Source organism: Saccopteryx leptura, chromosome 1 (genome assembly GCF_036850995.1).
Source record: "Saccopteryx leptura isolate mSacLep1 chromosome 1, mSacLep1_pri_phased_curated, whole genome shotgun sequence".
Classification (NCBI taxonomy): domain Eukaryota; kingdom Metazoa; phylum Chordata; class Mammalia; order Chiroptera; family Emballonuridae; genus Saccopteryx; species Saccopteryx leptura.
In genome coordinates, this window is record NC_089503.1 from 263,951,858 (window position 1) to 263,970,452 (window position 18,595).

At 57.7% G+C, this 18,595-nt stretch overlaps 1 protein-coding gene across 6 annotated transcripts; it reads left to right on the plus strand.

Moving 5' to 3' along the window:
- Positions 1-2,248: 2,248 nt before the first annotated feature.
- Positions 2,249-15,182, plus strand: PDLIM2 (PDZ and LIM domain 2). Of its 6 annotated transcripts, none has more exons than XM_066351613.1 (10): positions 2,249-2,382; positions 4,139-4,233; positions 5,158-5,309; positions 7,375-7,444; positions 7,557-7,708; positions 7,868-7,946; positions 11,502-11,584; positions 11,810-11,955; positions 13,500-13,617; positions 14,592-15,182. In XM_066351613.1, exons 2-10 carry the CDS (start codon positions 4,141-4,143, stop codon positions 14,767-14,769), a joined length of 1,071 nt encoding a protein of 356 aa, XP_066207710.1. In that variant the 5' UTR covers positions 2,249-2,382; positions 4,139-4,140; the 3' UTR covers positions 14,770-15,182. The 6 variants fall into 6 exon arrangements, with proteins under 6 accessions (XP_066207710.1, XP_066207670.1, XP_066207681.1 ...); XM_066351573.1 differs by lacking the exon at positions 2,249-2,382 and adding an exon at positions 2,628-2,765; XM_066351584.1 differs by lacking the exon at positions 2,249-2,382 and adding an exon at positions 2,933-3,070.
- Positions 15,183-18,595: the final 3,413 nt, after the last annotated feature.

The following is an 18,595-nucleotide window of genomic DNA, read 5'->3' on the forward strand; positions in this document are numbered from 1 at the left end:
ACGGCCCATCCTGTCCTATAGAAATGACCATTCTTTGGGAGCCTACTGGCTTGTTCCTGATCCTGGTCCCAGCTTCCTTGTATTCCCTGCCCTCATGGAAGATACCAGGGTGGATCCTGCCTTTCCTTGGGGCAGAGACTGATTCCACACCTTCTCTCTGATGCAGACCTGGAACGCTGGCATAGGCCCCCAGGCTGCCCACCACAAGAGCCCTGATGGAGGATGACCACTTCTGTGTCTTGATCTGGCATGAGGGGGAGGGTAAAGGGGAGTCAGAGGCCTGAGGAGGGAGGGGAACCTGAGGGGCCAGAGCCAGAAAGGACCTTAGGCCAGCGGGGCTGCTTGTCCTATTGGAGAGGTGAGGTGCCTGAGACGCAGAGTTGCTTAGAGCAGAGCAGTACTCTCTTTTGTTCCCAGGGGCCACGCCCTGACAACTTTGTCTTTATCCTGAGTTTTGTGAATGCAGAGCCCACGGAGGAGAAGTTTTGCAGATGGCCTGACCAGGTGGTTGCACAGTGGATAGAGCATTGGACTGGGATGCGGAGGACCCAGGTTTGAAACCCTGAGGTCGCCGGCTTGAGCACAGGCTCATCTGGCTTGAGCATGGGCTCACCAGCTTGAGCGCGGGGTCACTGGCTTGAGCGTGGGATCATAGATGTGTCCCCATGGTTGCTGGCTTGAGCCCAGGGTCACTGGCTTGAGTGTTTGACTCCGCTCCACAAGAGGAGAGAAGGCTGAGAAATTCAGTCTTCTGGGTCAGTCACGTCCTTAGAAAATGCTGAAGTCAGGTCTGTGACTGTTGCCACCTGTCTGCACAAAGTCAATCAGGCATTTGAGCAAGGGGTCACTCGCTCTGCTGTAGCCCCCTGGTCAAGGTACATATGAGAAAGTAATCAATGAACAACTAAGGAGCTGCAATGAAGAATTGATGCTTCTCTTCTTTCTCCCTTGCGGTCCCTCTCTCTGTCTCTGTCACAACAACAACAACAAAAAGAAATCCTGCAGATGAAACTAAATGTTTCAAGGGACTGTCCCAGGCAAAGTCAAGATCACCAAAAAGTGTAAATCAGATTGGGAGGGGGAGGGAGATGAACCCATTCAATCATTAAAACAATATTCATTCAACAAATATTTATCGAATGCCCTACTGGGAGGGACTAACTACTGTGCTAGGCTCTGGGGACAAAGCAGTAAACCAAACAAAAACCCAGCCTACTCTCTGAGGAAACTGTGTGCAGGCTGCTTTATATGGGAGGGCAATCTGTACAATTAGGTATTGTTCCCATTTTACAGTTAGAGAAACTGAGGCCCAGAAGAAATTACCCAAGGTCACACAACTTAGAGGCAGACTTGGCATTTGAGAGGAGGTCTGTGTGACCACGAGGCTGTGCTGGTCCTACCTGTAGCTTTCAGTTCCCTCAGGGCTTCCAGCCTAGGTGGTGGAGGTGGGAGGTGGGAGGTGGACAGGTACATCAGGTCCAGCGGCCACACCACTAGGCATGGAACAAGTTCGTGGGAAAGTGGTTCACACACACTGGGAACAGAGGCTGTGGTAGGCTAGGGACAGGGGAAGAAGCAGGCTGGAGATAGCTGGGCAATTGTGCAGGGAGGCGAAGACCCAGGGCGTAGGTGGGGGGGCAACGTGGGGGAGGGGTGGTGAGGGCATTCCTTGTAAATGATACTGGGAGGGAATGACTATCTGAGGCTGACAAGTTACAGTTGTGCCCACAGGTGTGCCCCCCCTGCTCCCCTGAAAACAGGCCAGCTTGTCAGAACGCAAAGTGGAGACCAATGGGAGATGGAGCCAGCTCTGGTGGGCCCTGAGGTGCCCATGACGGGGTGCTAGGTATGACGCTCAGGAACCATTTGCCAGATGGTCTGAGCTGGTGCCTGGGGGGCTCTCCTGATCCCTGGGGCCTGGGTTCAAGGTTATTGGCAGAGGGCTGGGGCCTGGGGGCCAAGGGCCAGTGGGGTGTTGGGGCTGGCCAATCCCAGGCAGGACGAGAGTGAGGGCAGCCCAGAATGGAAAAGGCATCTTCAGCTCAGAAGAGGGAGCTGAGCAGCCGCATGTAGAGTCCAGGTGGGTGCCCGGTGACCGGTGACCTCCATCCGGAGTTTCTTCATCTCCTCCTGGACCTGGCAAGTTTCCCAGAGCGGAGCAGGCTTGCCAGGTGCCTCCAGCTGGGGAGCTTTATGTCACTGCTCCTTGAGCGCGCTGGCCTCGGAAGGGCGGCCTAGTTTGGGATCTGTGGCTGTCGGGCTCGGGCTGCGTCTGCGCTAGTGTGGGAGCTTGGAGCCGGCGAACGGGCCGGGCGGACCGCAGACAGACCCGGCCAGCTCCCCAGCCCTGGCCCTCGGGGTGTGCTGAGAGCCCCTCTGAAGGTGAGCGGGGCAGCCGCCGGGGAGAAACCTGCCGTTCGCGAAGTGGGGCTCGCCGCTGCGCCCAGAACATTTCCCCCGTGCTCAGGGGGCAGCTAGGAGGACGGGGCACCTCGGGGAGGACGGCCGCGGCTCCTGGGTGCTTTAGAGAGAGTCGCCGCCCCTCTCCCGCGGGGCCAGGACCAGACAGCAACACGTGGGCTGGGCGGCGTGGAGGCGGCGGCTTCCCTGCAGGGGCGGCCCCGGGATCACATGGGCGGAGGCAGGTCCCGCAGCCCCGGGCGTCTCTCCCCAGAGTCGGGCAGGAGGCGGCGGCGGCAGCGGGAGCCGCGGCGTCTCTTCGCCTCCCTCCTTCGCCTCTGAGACTCGGCTGCCAAGCCCGACAGGTGAGCGGGGTCCGGGTGAACGCGCCCACCTGCGCGCCGTCAGCGCCGCCGGCGGCTTCCCGGCTGCTGCGGGGCTCCGCCCTCCCTCGCGCCGTCCGCGCCCTCCGCCCCTCTCCGCATCCTCTCCTCTCGGATCGCGCCCCCCGCCGGCTGGGCTTTCCAGTCCCGGGCGCTCCTCCTCCAGCCCCTGGCGCGCTGGTACTTTGGTCTCGGAGCACAGAGGGCGCCGGAACTGGGAGAGCCGGGCGGACGGGCTGGGCACCTCCGGGCTGCGCCCGGCGCGGAGTCCACTGGCCGGCTCAAAGGTCCGAGACTCGAAGGCGTTCTAGCGACCCGCACTGGCCTGGGCCCCTGGAGGCCTGGGGGCCTTGGGAGGGACAGAGACCTGGTCTGGGCAAAGGGGAACCTACAGGGCCAGTACGGGGGCAGACAGCCCCAGTGGCCAGGGTGTGCGCTCCACAAGCTCCTGAACGCAGGGAGGCAGCCCCAGCGCCAGGGATGGATTTGAGCAGCACTTGCAGTCTCTGGGCCTCCTCCCCAGGGGCACTCCAGCGTGGGTGCTGGGCAGGGTGGTGCCCCAGTCTGGCACTGCAGCTTTCTGCCTGGGTTAGCTCCTGACTCCAGACCTAGAGGCTCCGGAAATCCTACAATGGCTCTGCCCAGAGGTGGGGGCAGTGGATGGGAGGCCTGTGGCCCCAGGGCCCAGGCAGCATCAGCCAGCTCACGGTGCTGACCAGCGCCAGGGCTGCCCAGCTTGGCAGATGAGCCTATCCTTCTTTTGGGCTGTTCAGAGGGTATTGGGTCCCTAGGGGAGGGAGATGGGAAGCCCAGGCTTGCCTAGCTGGACCACATTGCCAAGGGCTGGGAGGCCCCTCTGAAGACCGTGGCCTTACCTCAAACAGGCTGGTGGCATCACCAGCTTCCTTGCTGTCACTCTGTTCCCACAGCGCTGCCCTCCCCCAGAGCGGGAGGAAGTACCTTGTGGGTTCGGTTTTGGGGACAGGAAACAAGCTCTAGGGGACTTAGCCCTGATAGTGGAGGAGGGGAGAGGAGGAAATGCTGCCATCTTCCACCCACCTGCCAGCCCCTGCCAGCCAGTGCTCCAGCAAGCCCCCCTCTGGCCCCCTGACAGTCTGCCCAGGGAGCCACTCCACTGAGCCCAGTGAAGGGGAACTCAGTCACGGCTTCCCAGGGTGGGGAGAAGTGAAACTGGGGGGTGAGGGAAGGAGTTGGTCACTTCCTCTCCTCCCACCCCCAGGCCCTGACTGGCTGACCCCTGTACCTGTCATCCCCTCTCCTCCCTTGTGCCTCTCTCCTCCGCCTTAGGCTGCCCCTGGGGGTTGGGGTCCACTTCTCCACCCTCTTTTCCTCAGGTATGGCGCTGACTGTGGATGTTGTGGGGCCTGCACCCTGGGGCTTCCGAATCACTGGTGGCAGAGATTTTCACACGCCCATTATGGTGACCAAGGTAAGGGCTAGTTTCAAGCCGTTAAGCTGCACCTCCATAGTCAGGATCTGCTCTGTTTCCCTTGTCCCACAGACACATGTCTTTTTTTGTTCTGGAACCAGAGGTCTGCTTCTGGGCATATTGGCCCCCCGGGAGGGCTGGGTCCCCATTGCCATGGGGATGTGGTAGCCTGGCCAGGAGTAAAAGGCTGCTGGGCCAAGTAAGGGGCTGACTGGTCACCACCCCATACCTGCTGACAGCCGTGTTGGGTGGTTTAAGACTAGGCTCCCCGAGTTCACAGCAGTTCCCCGCGTGCCGGCCCAGGCCTGGTGTGTTCCCGCAGGGGCTGTGAGCTGGCAGCCCCTGCACGGGGCCACTTGCACTGGCAGGGCTCTCTATCCATAAGTGTTTCCAAGCACAGTTTCTGAGATTCTGCCATCACATGTGCTTTGGGAGGCCCCCATAGAATGTCAGTGCTGGGGGTGGGCGCTCCTGCTTCAGAGGCGTTGGCTGGTGGGGGACAGGCATCCAAGGGCACGGAGAGAGGTCTTAACTTTGAGGAGTGAGTTTTCTTCATGCTCACTGACCTCTGGGAGTGAGTTTTTTTTCAAAAAATGAAATTAGTTCCAGTTCCAGTTTTATTAACTTAAAATCATGTTTGTTTGATAACCAATTTATGGAAACAAGAAGAACATACATTTGCCTTTTTTAAATGTTGCCTCACACGTGTACGATCGTACTCTGGATGGTCAGGAGGCATGAGGATGTACATGAACGTTCGTACTGCTCAAAGGGTTTAAGGGGGACACAGACCAGCCTGGTTCAAACCAGCTTCTGTGTTTCTTGAGTAGGATAGAGGGAAATCCCGTCTTGCGTCTCCCTACCTGAGTATCACCAGTGTCTGAGCAGGGCTACCTCAGATTACCTGCTCCTCATCCCCTGCAGGTAACGGAGCAGGGCAAGGCTGAGGCTGCTGACCTCCGGCCTGGCGACATTATCGTGGCCATCAATGGGGAGAGTGCACAGGGCATGCTTCACGCAGAGGCCCAGAGCAAGATCCGCCAGAGCCCCTCACCCCTGCGGCTGCAGCTGGACCGGTAGGCCCTCTACCTCTGCTGAGCCTGCCAGCTCACTTCTCCCCTCTGCCAACCCTCTGCGCCTGCTGGTGGCCCTTCCCACCCCCCACCCTGTGCTTTCAGCTCCTCTGTGAGGTCTGGGGCCTAAAGCACGGTGAGCTGAGGGGTATCCCTGTGCCTGGCTGGGCATGTAGCCACAGGCGGGGCAGGCTGGCATCAGCCACCTGGATGCCCAAGTTTGACTGGTTCCCAAGTGTGTATGGTACAGGGTGTGGGCATAAAGTGGGTTGAAGAGGGTAAAGGTGTGCCTTAGGGTCCCTGCCTCCAAGAGGGCATGACCTTTGTTCAGAGAGGGCTGGGAGAAGGAGGTGAGGAGGCTCACTCCTCAGAGAACCCCTCCATCCTTTTCTCCATTGTCTCTCTGTCCTGCTGGTGAAGGCTGATTTTTGGCTAGGGGGTTTGCAGCCTGGAGGTCTGGGATTGGGGGATGGGGGTGAGGGGGACAGGTGGCTCCCAGGGTGGGGCATCTTGGTGAGTCACTGGGCAGGAATGCTGAGAGATTCCCTCAGCCAGGAGAGCCCTTTGGGCGGGCCTTGAACCTGAGTCAGGTTCCTCCTGCCTCTCTGTCACGGCCCCCACTGCGGGCTCTCCCTGGGCCCTGACTCGGTGCCCTCTCCCAGCCCTGCTGCCCCACAGTGCCACAGAAGCTGCTCCCATGACATGCTCTGGCAACCCCCGCCTCTTCAGTGACTCCTTCTTGCCACTCTGGCTCAATAGTGTTTGCAGGAATGGGACCCAGAGGAGGAGGGTGGGGAGTACCTCATGGCATCTGGGAAGGGGACCAAAATCTACAAGAGGCTGCAGAGTGGGTCGGAGGAGGGGCAGGGAGCTGCTGATACAATAATTTCTCTCAGGTCCCTCTTGGAGGGACCCAGCCCCTCAGGGAGGTGGACGTGGCTGAGGACCCCCAGGCCTCCAGCTCCCTGTTGTGTAGGGCAAACCTCCCTGTCTCTTCTTTCTTTCTTTTTCTTTTCCACGCCTCTTTCCTCCCCCTTCTGTCTCTTCTTCCTTTTCCCCAGGCCCCTCACAGTCCTCCCTAAATGGCACCCTCCCCACCCCCACGGCCTTTTCGGCAGTCGGAGCCCTGTGGCAGGAAGCAGTGCTCTGGGCTGGAGCCACGGCCCCAGCTCCCCTCACTCTGACTCCAGACCCTCCCAGTGGAGGCTGAGGCTGGCGTGGAATGTGGTGTCTGAGGTTCCTGCTGACCTCTCGAGAAGTGACCAGACATCCAGGAATGGTGTAGTGGGGATGGGACAGGGCAGGCGCTTTTTCTCAGCCAGTTCTCAGCCCTCCGATGGCCCCTTCAGGGCTCCAGCTGGGCTCTCCTGGGAAGGCTGATGAAGGAGCTTCCCAGGGGAGCTGACTGCGGGGTGATTGGAGGGGAGCTGGTCTCTGAGCCCTGCAGCTGCCTTCCTGGTGGGAAAGGGCACCGCTTTACCCTTGCTGTATGGAGGAGAAGCCTGTGGAAGGGACCAGGAATGACCCTCTCAAAGGCATTCTGGCCACAGTGGTGGAGCTGGTGAGGGACAGGCCGCTGGTTGGGGACAGTGGACAGCGGGCCCAGCCATTACTGGGCTTTAGGACTTTGGGCAACTTGCTTTCCCTCTCTGGGTTTTAGTTTCTCTGTGGGTGAAAGATAAAGGATTAGTTTATGAAATCAGCAGTCTCCCTCCAGATTGATCTACAAACGGATGCTGGTAGTGATGATCTGGATAAAATGCCAGAAAAAAAGGGGAGATAGTATCAAGTGATTTTTAATAAAATTGAATTCATGGAATTTCTTTCTAAAATTATGTGCTTCCTTTTTTTTTGGTGCTAAACTGTCCTTTCTTTTAGTAATTAATGGTAATGGTCGATGATAGTCGTTGGTCTTGAATCTGGCAAGGTTAAAAGTCAACAACCTCTTATCTGAATGCTTTACTAGTCTTGAGAACCTGGTGCTGGGGACAGCTGAAACTCCCGGCCCCACCAGCTAAGCAGGGTTCCAGGACCCTGGCGACAACGGCCTCCTCTGTGCTCTCCTCAGGTCCCGGGCTGCCTCTCCTGGGCAGACCAACGGGGAAAGCTCCATGGAGGTGCTGGCCACACGTTTCCAGGTAGGATGGTGCCCTCCGCTGGCTGCCCCAGCACCCTGAAGTGAGGGGGAGTCCTGAGGGACAAGGCCCAGGAGGGTGGGTGAATCACTCTTCACGGTCCTTGTCTCCACAGGGCTCAGTGAGGACACACACTAACAGTCAGTCCTCCCTGCAGTCCTCCTGCTCCAGCCCAGCCTCCCTCAGCCCCCGGGCATGCAGCCCCTTCTTCACCCAGCACCCCACCAGCCCACATGCCCCTGCAGGAGAGGTGGTGATTGGCCGAAGGTCAGTGTGAGGGGCTGGGGGGCACCCTGGCTGCCAGGACCAGGCCAGGCCTCTCAAAGTCTCAGCTGTGTTTGGGGCATCCTGGGGATACCCTGTGTTTTCCTGGGGCTGTCTGGAGTGGGGGGCTTGGCACACACACTATGCATTTTCCCGGTTCAGTTTCCACAGCCTGGCACACACCCCAGGACTCACAGCTGCTGACCACCTGTCCTATGGAGGCCACCCCGGACACCGACAGGTGAGGGTGCTCGGGAGAGGAGACGGCCTCCCAGGCCCACTGGTTGTCAGTGGTGCCCACGGGGCTGCAGGCGGTTGACCGTACACGAGCAGCGGGTCTCTGTCTCCCAGCAGTGGACATTCCCCCCTCTTGAGCCAAGAGGCCATCCTGTCTACTCGTGGGTCACATTGGCTGGCCTGGCCTTGCCCCGTGGGTCCCAGGTGGCCTTCTGCGTCCTCACTCCCACTCGCTGCCACCAAGCCATTTCCTGTTGGCTTCCTCCGTTTTTGAGTGTTTCTCTTGGGCTGGGGCTGACATAGTTTTGCTGCTGTTGTTGGGATGGTTCCTTTTGGCTCTGGCTGCATCCCTTGAACACATTCCTCCCCATTCCAGCTCCATCTCTGCCCCAAGTCCACCACCCGTCCTCTCCTTGTTCCCTGGCTCAGCCCAGGAGCCACCAGCAGGACTGTGGTTCTGCATCAAGTTGCACTTGGCCCTCTCTCTGTCTGCCTCACCCCAGCCTTCCTCCCCTGGGCCCCCCACCCCAGGTCCCACTCTCCGCTAGTGACAGCCCAGCACCCCTTGGTGGTATTCCTCCTCCCTAAGGGCCCGGGTGGGGAGGCAAGGGAGTGAGGCAGTGAGACAGCCAAAAGCTCGGGACCACAGCTGCTGGGTGCAGAGTTGGCGGGGGGCATGTCCAACCTTTGGGTTGAAGAGGATGAGGCCCAGCTGCTGGAAACTTAACTCCTGTTGATTCTGCATTTCAGAAAGCAGAGCCTTTGGGGATGGCTAGGGGAGGGCACCAGATGCTGAGGGCTCTGGAGAAGGAAGGGGTAGGGTCCTCCAGGCTGCACAGTAGGGGCTTCCTGGTGAGCCACCAGGCACGTGGGCATAGAGATGTATCCCTTGAGGCCCCTTCTTTAAACAATTTTAAATGTAGCTATGGAGATAAGACAAACATGCAAAACAGTTTTGAAACAATTAGTTTGCACTAAATAGTATGGTCTTAATTATAAGAACAGGAGGCTTTCCGGAAGGGAGAGATGAAGGAGGACCTGGTAGCCAGGACGGCTTTGTCAGGCATTCCGGCGGAGGGTCGGGAGGTGGGCCTGGCAGGATGTAGAGTGGAAGCTGACAGCAGGACAGGGAAAGCAGTGGTCCAGACTTGTCCTAGGGCTTGCAGGGGAGGGCCAGTCTATCCTGGCCTCCTTCCTTATGGTGTCCTCAACCCAGGCAAGGGAGGCAGTCGGGCGGTGCAGGGAGTAGCTCTCCAACCAGCAGCAGTGTCTTGGACTGTGTTAGAAATATAAATCCCCAGGCTCTAGCTTAGACCTACTAAGTGAGACACAGACACAGGGGTGAGCGGGGGGGGGGGGGGGGGGGCACCTATCTGTTTTAAGGAGCCCTCAGGGGTCGGATGCCCAGTTGTAAAGAGGAGCCCTGGCTGGGTGGCGGCAGGAAAAGGTTAGTCTCACCTCCACTGTGTGACCTTGATGAGCCCCCGCCCCTCGGCCTGTTCTTTGACTGCAGGCGCCCCGTCAGTTCTTTAGCAAGTGCTCCCTGAGCAGCTGCTCTATGTCAGGTGCCCGTCTAGGCTCGGGGAAGCGGTGATGGGGAACAGAAATCCCTAGCCCAACCAAGCGTGCATTCTGGTCCACAAGGGAAGTGAGTCACAGGGCCCCACAGCTCCCTTGTGGGGGTCACTGTGCGCTTTAGCACCTTAAAGGCCCTAAGAAGTCCTATGAGAGAGAAACACATTTAATTTTATTAATTTCCTAAACTCATTCTCCTGCACCCCCCTCTTCCCTGCCACCTTATTAACATCCTGTATTCCTCAGAACACATTTTGAGGGGTGTTGGCCACAGATGGCTCTTGATGGTCAGATGTGCAGGTTGTCTGGACTTGGAGATGAAAAGTCCCCCTCTGTGAAGGCAGGTACCCTGCCCTGAGCTGACTGAGAGGAGAGGAGGGAGGAGAAAGGCAGGTTGCTCTGAGTGAGGGTGCTGGGTGCCAATCCACCAGGGTGTGCTGGGCTGGCAGGAGGAAGGGGCCGAGGTGACTATAGATGAGCTCTCGTCCCGTCCGCGGTGGCTGTGGATTAGCTGCTGGCTCCTGGGTGGCCCAAGCTGCACTGAACGCAGCTGCAGGACTCCACCAGCCCTTGTGGTGCCCTCTGGAAACTTGAGGTTACCCCATCCCGGGAGGCAAAAGCCTTGGTGAGCAGGTGTGAAGTAAGTCCTCATCTCTCTGGCCAGCATGAGGACTTGGCTTTCCAAGGAACCTGGGCTAGATCTCAGCCCTTTCTCCCCACTGGCCAGTGCCCCCGTGCAGGGCGGGTGCTGGCTGGCCTGGGACAGCGAGATGGGACATCATTCTTGAGGAACTAGCTGGCGCTGGCCATTGTTCTTGAAGCAGTTTTCTCGCCACCCTTCAGCTGCGCACGCAGCACGAGCTGGGCAGCCGGGAGCTGGGCGTGGACTCCCACCCTGTCTCTGACACCTGCCGCTTCGCCCTTCTGACCCTCAGTCTTCTCACCTGGAGGACTTTTCCCACAAAGGCCTGAGAGTGGAGGAGTGCAGGCTGGTGGCAGAGGCAGGGGTGTCTTGGGCTGTCCTCTCAAGACTCCGGTGTTTCCACTTTTAGCTTGAGAACGCATGCAGTTTCTTTTCATTTAACCCTACAATTTGTTCCTGACTTTGAAATTTAAAATGGAGGAAATTGGCTTCTGGGATACTGTGCCCTCAGCACCATGCTGCCTGCTGGTCTCTGGGGCTGTCCTTTGCAAGGGGCTGGGATGGAGGAGGCGCAGAGTGGAAGAGGGTGTGGAGGCCAGGAGGCAGAGCCACAGGAGGTGGGAGGCGAGATGTCCAGTGCAGAGCAGGCGTAGGGGCCCAGGACACGCCGGTGCACACCAGGGGGGGCACTGTTGCTGGGCATGGGGCCCGGAGCCGGAGCCGGCCTGGCTCCCCAAGGCTGTGAGGGGCAGGACCAGGCTCCCCAGGGGAGCTGGGGAAGGCTGGTCAGCTCAGACCCTGGTGCTTCCGGAGGATCAGCACGAGTGGGAGAGAGGACCCTGTGCAGCTCCAGCCTTGACTCCCGGAGGGGTCTCAGCCCCTCCCCGCCTTCCCTTTCTGCTACCTTTTCCTCCCGGCGAAAAGGTTGGCTTCTTTGCTTTTCAGTTGGAGGTGCCAGGCCCCAACATGCAACATCTTTCCAAACACATAGCCCAAGATAACAGAGGAATTTGCGTTTCATTTGAACCTAGCTGGTTGTCACCCTCTGGTCTTCATTCTGCCCCGCCTGCCCAGTCCCCTTGCAGAAGCCTCACCCCTCCACAGCTGGGTGCTGCCTCCCTCCCCTCCGGAACCGGGCAGGGCCAGTCCTCCGGTGCCCTGGTTCTCAGGGCAAGTTTGGGTGACAGTCCATGGAGGGGGGCAGGGAGAGGGGCTCCTGCTCAGCGAGGGCTGAGAGCCCTCTGGTGTTGGGCCTGGGAACAGCGGCCTTGGCGGCCCGATGGGTGAGCTGGCCGAAGGCTCCCGCGCTGACTCCTCCCCTGGTGCCTCTCCTCCCCGCAGGCTGGCCTCGGCCTCTCCGGCGACTCTGCTGTGCTGGTGCTGCCGCCGTCCCCGGGCCCCCGGGCCTCTAGCCCCCGACTCAGGTACCAGTGGGTTGGGGAGGGTGGCGTGGGATCTCGGAGGGCTGGGAGGGACAGGAGGCAGACTGGCTTCCCAGACAGGGATTGGGGGTCCTCGCCTCTCTAAGCCGAGGCGGCTTTCCTCTGGCCCCAGAATCCTTTCCCCTGGGACACCCCCATTCCCGGCTCCCACGCTTGTCCTGACACCCAGAACGAACCCTCACTCCTGCCTGCCTCCCATCCTCACAGTGTGGACTCAGAGAGGGGAAGCCAGCTCCGGGGAGACGACTCCGAAGTCTTCAAGATGCTGCAGGAGAACCGTGAGGCGCGGGCGCCCCCTCGGCAGTCCAGCTCCTTCAGACTCTTACAGGAGGCCCTGGAGGCCGAAGAGAGAAGTGAGCCCTGGGGTGGGGTGGGGTGCGGCGGGGTGCTTCTGGTGAGGAGATTCCCCAGGACACTCCTGAACCCCGAGTGGACACATGATTGAGCTAGTATCTCATAAGTGCTCATCACGGGAGCAGGCCCCAAGGGGCGCTGGTACCTCAGCCCTGCCCTGGAGGTGCTTACCGTCTGCTAGGGTTATCGGGGCGCCCTCAGGGGTCCAGGCTGGGATCAGGAAAGTGCCAAGGAAACAGCAGTGTGGGCATTGGAGTCTCCAGGAAGGGCTTCATGGAGGAAGAGGGATTTGACGTGGCCTTTGAAGAAAGATGAAACCTTTACCAAATGGCCTTCAGATGGTGGCAGAGACGCTGGAATGTGGAGGCTGGCAGCGGACGGCTTTGGGTATGGGAGCCGAGCATAGCGGGCCTGGCAGCGGGGAGGATGGCCGTGGACACGACGTCCTGGCTGTTAGGCCTCCCATGCCAGGCTGAGGAGAGGCCTCACCCACGAAGGCAGTTCAGTAGTGCCAGGCAGTGCCTGGGATGCCACAGGGGGCAGTACAGACGCTCTGGGCTCTTGTCAAACACTTACTGTGCCCACTGAAGGGCCATTTGTGTGCAGAGCATGGCGATGAACAATGGTCAGGACCCATGTCTATTAGTAAGAAACTCTTTATTGGGGCTGACAGGCCTGCCCAGCTTCCAAGGAGTTGGGTGCTCCTCCTGAAGTCCTGTGGAAGGACATGCCCTGGTCCAGGGGAGAGATGGGGAGGGCCAGGCCTGGGCAGTGGCACCAGGAGGTGAGAGGGCAGGACAGTCAGGCGAAGCACGTGAGTGGCAGAATCACACAAACCTGATGGCTAGTTACAACCCTGAGGTCCACCTCCTAGTGGTGTTCACAGAGGCAGGGGGTGCGGTGTGAAGGTTCGGAGACATTCTTGTTTATTATGACCCTGAGGCCTTGGCAGGCCCCTGGAGGGGGCCAGGGAGGTGCAGCTGGGTGAGGAGAGTGCAGCTGAATGGTGACATCACCACTGGAGTTTAGGCACATCAGCTACAAATGGGGATGGTACCTGCCCCATAACATCTGTGCTTCACTTGAGCATGGTCCAAGGCTCAGATGCAATAATGCACAGAAGAGCCCTTTAAAGACTGTACGAAGGTATCGTGGTGCAGTTACTGCCTATTATTAATGTCCATTAATACCATGATGGCTGGGTTATGCGAGGGCAATGTCTGCTGGGCCTGCTGGGCCAGACACTGAACACAAACACTCCCTAGCCTGCTGCCTTCGCTCGGGCAAGCTCAGCTTGGAGTGTGCTTCCTGCACTTGCCCAACCTCCGCCAAGGATCTGGCACGATCACTTTCTTCCTCCTTTCCCATGCTCATGCCCAGCGTTGCCCAGCGGCCTGCCTGTCTGTGTGCCTGTTAAGCAGGAGCGTCCTTAGAACAGAGCATGTTGTAGCAGGTGGAATGTACGTATGTAAATATTGAATATTGCCTGGCTGTGCAGCTGTGGAAGAGCTCTGATGTGTCTGTCTGCCCTCACCCCTCCCAGGTGGCACACCTGCCTTCCTGCCCAGCTCACTGAGCCCTCAGTCCTCCCTGCCCACTTCCAGGGCCCTGGCTGCCCCACCCAAGCTCCACACGTGTGAGAAGTGCAGCACCAGCATTGCGTGAGTGTTGGTGGCCTGCAGGGCCGGGCTGGGGGCAGGGCACAGGTGCTTTCCGGGGGGACCTGCCCAGAACAGCCAGTCAGGGGCCCTGGAGGCGCGCATTGACAGAGTGGAGCCCTGAGACATTCTGTAGGTCATTGTCAGCCTTCTTAGAAAGCCTGCACTGGCTTCTTCCTGCTGTCTCCCCTCCTCCCCGGTTTCTGTCCCCTCTCCAGGGCAGGGAGACGTGCTACTGCTTTTGATTTCTCTCCAATAATCTCTCAGCCCCTGGAGATCTGCCTCCATATGTGGTGCTCCCTCCTGGAAAATCTTGCTTTTGCCCCTCCTGCCCCTCTGTTGGAAAGGGATGAATTTTCCAGACGTGGGTTCATTTTGCTCAGTGGGTGGCATTCTGATGCAGCCACACTCTGGAAAATTGCTGAAAGGCACCCCTGCCCCGGAAAATGTTTTTCTGTGCAGTGTGGAGCGTCAGATGCCTCACTCTAGGCAAATGCTTGTGCTCCCTGGGCCTCAGTGTTTCGTCTGCAGAATAGGACACTCCCCACCCTGCTACACGGACCCACAGAGCAGCAGCAGAGCCCCCAGGGGCTTGTTAGGACATCCCTGGACCAAAACCTCAGAGTTCCCTCTGCAGGAGGGCCCTGGAATTTGCATGTCCAGCTTGTCCCCACTTCATGAGATGCTGATGCCCCTGACACCTGGGACCACGCTGTGAGAGCTGCAGCTCTGTTAGCAATCCAGAAGATTCAGGGTGGATCACCTGCCTTTTGTGCGAAGGAATGACTTTTTTTGGATTAGGGGCTCTTGGGGTGGAGGCTGGGGTTAAGTGAGAGTCCTGAGGGCAGGCTTGGGGAGTCACGTCTGAGATTTGGGGATCTTCCCAGGTCCTGCCCTGGGTTCTAGGGGCATGATGCTTTAATGTTCCAGTTTTCCACCCCCAGGCTAATGAATGGCTTTCCCTCTCACTCCTGCAGGAACCAGGCCGTGCGCATCCAAGAGGGGCGGTACCGCCACCCAGGTTGCTACACGTGTGCGGACTGTGGGCTGAACCTGAAGATGCGTGGGCACTTTTGGGTGGGAGATGAGCTGTATTGCGAGAAGCATGCCCGCCAGCGATACTCAGTGCCCCAAACCCTCAACTCCCAGGCCTGAGGGCTGGCTGGCTCTGAGCCGGCCCATGACTCTGTGGGCACCTCCGCATCAGAGCCATGCCTATAGCAAGTTGGCATGGGAGGGCAGTGGTGGGTGGTACGGCCCCTTGCTCCTCGCTGGGTGAGGCCAGAGGCTGGGTCTGTGTTGGGCCATGGGTGAGTGCAGCCTCACCTTCTGAGCCTTTGCTGGATACTCTTGCTTTCCCCTGCTGGACAGGCTCTGCACAAGCCGAAGGTGGACATTGCATCAGATCTCTTTGAGCAACAGGTGTTAAGCAGGTTGGGCTGTGGAAATTAGTATCTAGGAGAGGAGTGTGGGCCATAGGCTAATGGAATTCACTATGTCAAGTTTCTGACACATGAGTTTGATAAATACTTATACTTGCACAAAATAAAGTAGCTGCCCCTCTTTTCTGTCCTTTCCTGCCCCGGCTTCTCCCTACCAGTGGGTGGGAGAAGTTACGTATTTTCTTTCCTCTTACTTTCCCCTCCCTCAACACCCCCTGCCCTACCAGCTGCTGAAGAAGCTGTCTTCTTTTTGCTGAGGGCCCTGCTCTTCCTGGACCCTTCTGTAAAGAAGGCTGTTTTACTGGGGTGATCCCTAGTATGCTGCAGGATGAGCTTCTCACTGGAAGCCTGGGGAGGGGGAGGGGGAGGGGGAAGGGGAGGGGTGCGGGCGGGTGGGCACAGAGGCACAGGAGGTGGCCCGGAGCCACGCTGCCCAGTCTCTGCCGGCACTGGCCGGCTAGTGCTCTCTGGGCTCCTTGGTGTGGGTGCTGCCAGCCTTGCTGCCTTGCCCGAATGGTGGGCAGAAGAGGGTCAATGTCCGAAGTACCACCTGCATTCTCTGAGGCTATCTGCACCCGCTTGAGAAATATAATCACCAGAATCACTTTGGGACAGGGCTACCGGTTCGCCTTGCCTGGAAGGGACAACCCAGCCAAGCCCCGCCCCCCATCCTGAGGGGCCATCACCCACCAAAGGCCTCACCTTCAAGCCAGGGTTGATCTGCCTGCCCATTTCCCTGGGAGACCCTGCTGGCTTCACTGGTGGTTGATTTGAGGGAAAATAGAAAAGAATACAGTGTGTGGCCAGTCCTAGCATGCTGCCCTGGGTACAGACGTTTGAGATGAGGCAGGGGCAGTGGTCCTTGCCAGCTTTTTGGCTTGATTCACTGCCTCCTCCCACACCCCCACCTCACCTCATTCTAATCCAAGAGGACATTTCAGAAAGGTGCATGGGTGCTGATGGGTGCTCCAGCCCCTCCACCTCACCCTACCCCACCCATCAGCCAGAAGGATTGGCAACAGCCTTAGCTTTATTTTCACGGAAGAGATCAAAGTTGGGCTTCAGACGGTGCTTTGTGTGATCTGGCTCTTTTTGGAAGGTATCTTGGCAGAGACTGTGCTGCCTCCTCAGGCACCTGTTGATATAATTTACACCTTGATATAATTGTCTCACCTTTTGCCTGGATGGCTGCCTTTATTTTCATAGAAAAGATCAAGGCTTTCTGTGGCTCAGGAGTAGGTCTGGCCAGATTGCTAGTCTGAAATGGATATGGGATAGCCACCTTGGCGCCACCTAGTGTCAGGTGTAGCCTGTGGCTTGGGAGGACGCTCACTCACAAAAGCGGAATTCACTTCTCTGGAAATGTTGTACTTGGGTTCTGGCAAAGTGGGAGTACAGAAAGACCTAGCAGTTTTCTTGCTTTCCTGTGGCTGATAGTCAAGTGGCAGCAATTGAGGCAGCATGAATAAAATAATGCTATGTGACAGGAACTGTTTAAGACAGGGGTCCCCAAACTTTTTACACAGGGGGCCAGTTCACTGTCCCTCAGACCGTTGGAGGGCCGGACTATAAAAAAAACTATGAACAAATCCCTATGCACACTGAACATATCTTATTTTAAAGTAAAAAACAAAACAGGAACAAATACAATACTTAAATAAAGAACAAGTAAATTTAAATCAACAAACTGACCAGTATTTCAACGGGAACTATGGGCCTGCTTTTGGCTAATGAGATGGTCAATGTGCTCCTCTCACTGACCACCAATGAAAGAAGTGCCCCTTCCAGAAGTGCATCAGGGGCCAGATAAATGGCCTCAGGGGGCTGCATGCGGCCCGCAGGCTGTAGTTTGGGGACCCCTGGTTTAAGAGCTAATGTGGATCACACAGGCACCTCCCCGTGAGCTCATGGCAGGGCCATCTGTGTTAAGGATGAGGAAGACTTGGACAGGTGGGGGAGAGAAATGTGGAGTCATGGGGCAAGTGCAAGTGGAAGTGCACGCTCAGTTGAGAGCAGTGGCTGAAGGGCATATGGAGATAAAATTGTAAAGGGAGATGGGAGACTTGAAGCCGGCAGGGAAGCAGCAGGTTGGAAAGAGTAGCTTGGACTAGTAATATGGTGAGATCCCAATCGATGACGAGCCATCCTGGGCAGCAGTGTTCTAGAGAGGGGAGAAAAACAAATGGGGAGTGGACAGCCTTGTGAAAGGGATGTGCCTGTGAGTTGCTGGTTGCCATTTGAAGGCCCCCGTGGGTTCAAGCTAAAATCTGCCTCTTCAGTTGTGGCAGCCAGCTCTCCTACCAGGGCCCTGTGGTTTCAGTTCTAGAGCCCTCTGCAGTCAAATAGCCAGCATGAGCTTGGGAGAAAACGTCTTTGGACAATGGATTAGCCAAGCCCATTTGTCAGCAGAGGAGGCTGGGGTTGACCTCAGTCCCACCCACTTTGACCCAAACATGAGGTGGAAAAGCCACCCAGTTATGCAACCACAATTTGCCAGCTGCAGTGCCTTCCTTATTTTTTCTGCATTTTGGAGAATAAGTTCAGAATGATGGCAGATTCGAGTTAGAAGTGGCCTGGGAGAGAGAACATCTAATACAGCCCCCTTCAGTCAGCGATAAGAGTGACTTTCCCAGAGTCACACAGCTAGATTATTCTAACTGTACCAGGGAGGTTTTAACTGCTTTAACTCAATTCTTTGTTTGTTTGTTTATTTTTAGTGAGAGGAGAGGCAGAGACAGACTCCCATATGCTCCCTGACCGGGATCCACCCAGCAAGCCCACTAGGGGGTGATGCTCTGTCCATCTGGGGTCCTTGCTCTGTTGCAACTGGAGCCATTTTTTAGTGTTTCAGGCGGAGGCCATGGAGCCATCCTCAGCACCTGGGGCTCACTCTAATTGAGCCATGGCTGCAGGAGGGGAAGAAGAGGGGGATGGGAGTACAAGGGGAGGAGGAGGAGGAGGAGGAGGAGGAGGAGGAGGAGGAGGAGGAGGAGAAGAAGAAGAAGAAGAAGAAGAGGTGGGGAGAAACGAGAGGGAGGGGTAGAGAAGCAGATGGGTGCTTCTCTTGTGTGCCCTGACCAGGAATTGAACCTGGGACATCCACATACCAGGCCAACAGGCTACTGTAAGTCTAATTCTTATAAAACTGGGTAGTACATTTATCATAATTGCCCATAAATAGAGAAACCAAGGACAGGGAGGATGAGTGGAGGATGAGTACCTCGACTAAGGACTTCTAGCTGGTAAGGAGTGGGGGATAGGGAAAGGAACCTGGATCCCAGATTTCTGGCCTGTCTAGGAGTAGGGGTGCTGTTGCCCCTCCATCACCAGAGTCAGCATTCCAGGCCACAGGGGAGGCCACCGCAGCTCCCAGCATCTCTAGTCCGGCAGGAGCTTCCCTCAGGCTCTTGGTTTTGCCTGTGGTCCTACAGGGCCTAGCTCAGTCCTGAGCTGGCAGGAAATGTGCTTCCTGCAGCTGGGACTTCCCCATGGAGGTGGAGGCACTTACATGCCCCTGGCCTTAGCTTGAGGGATGACAC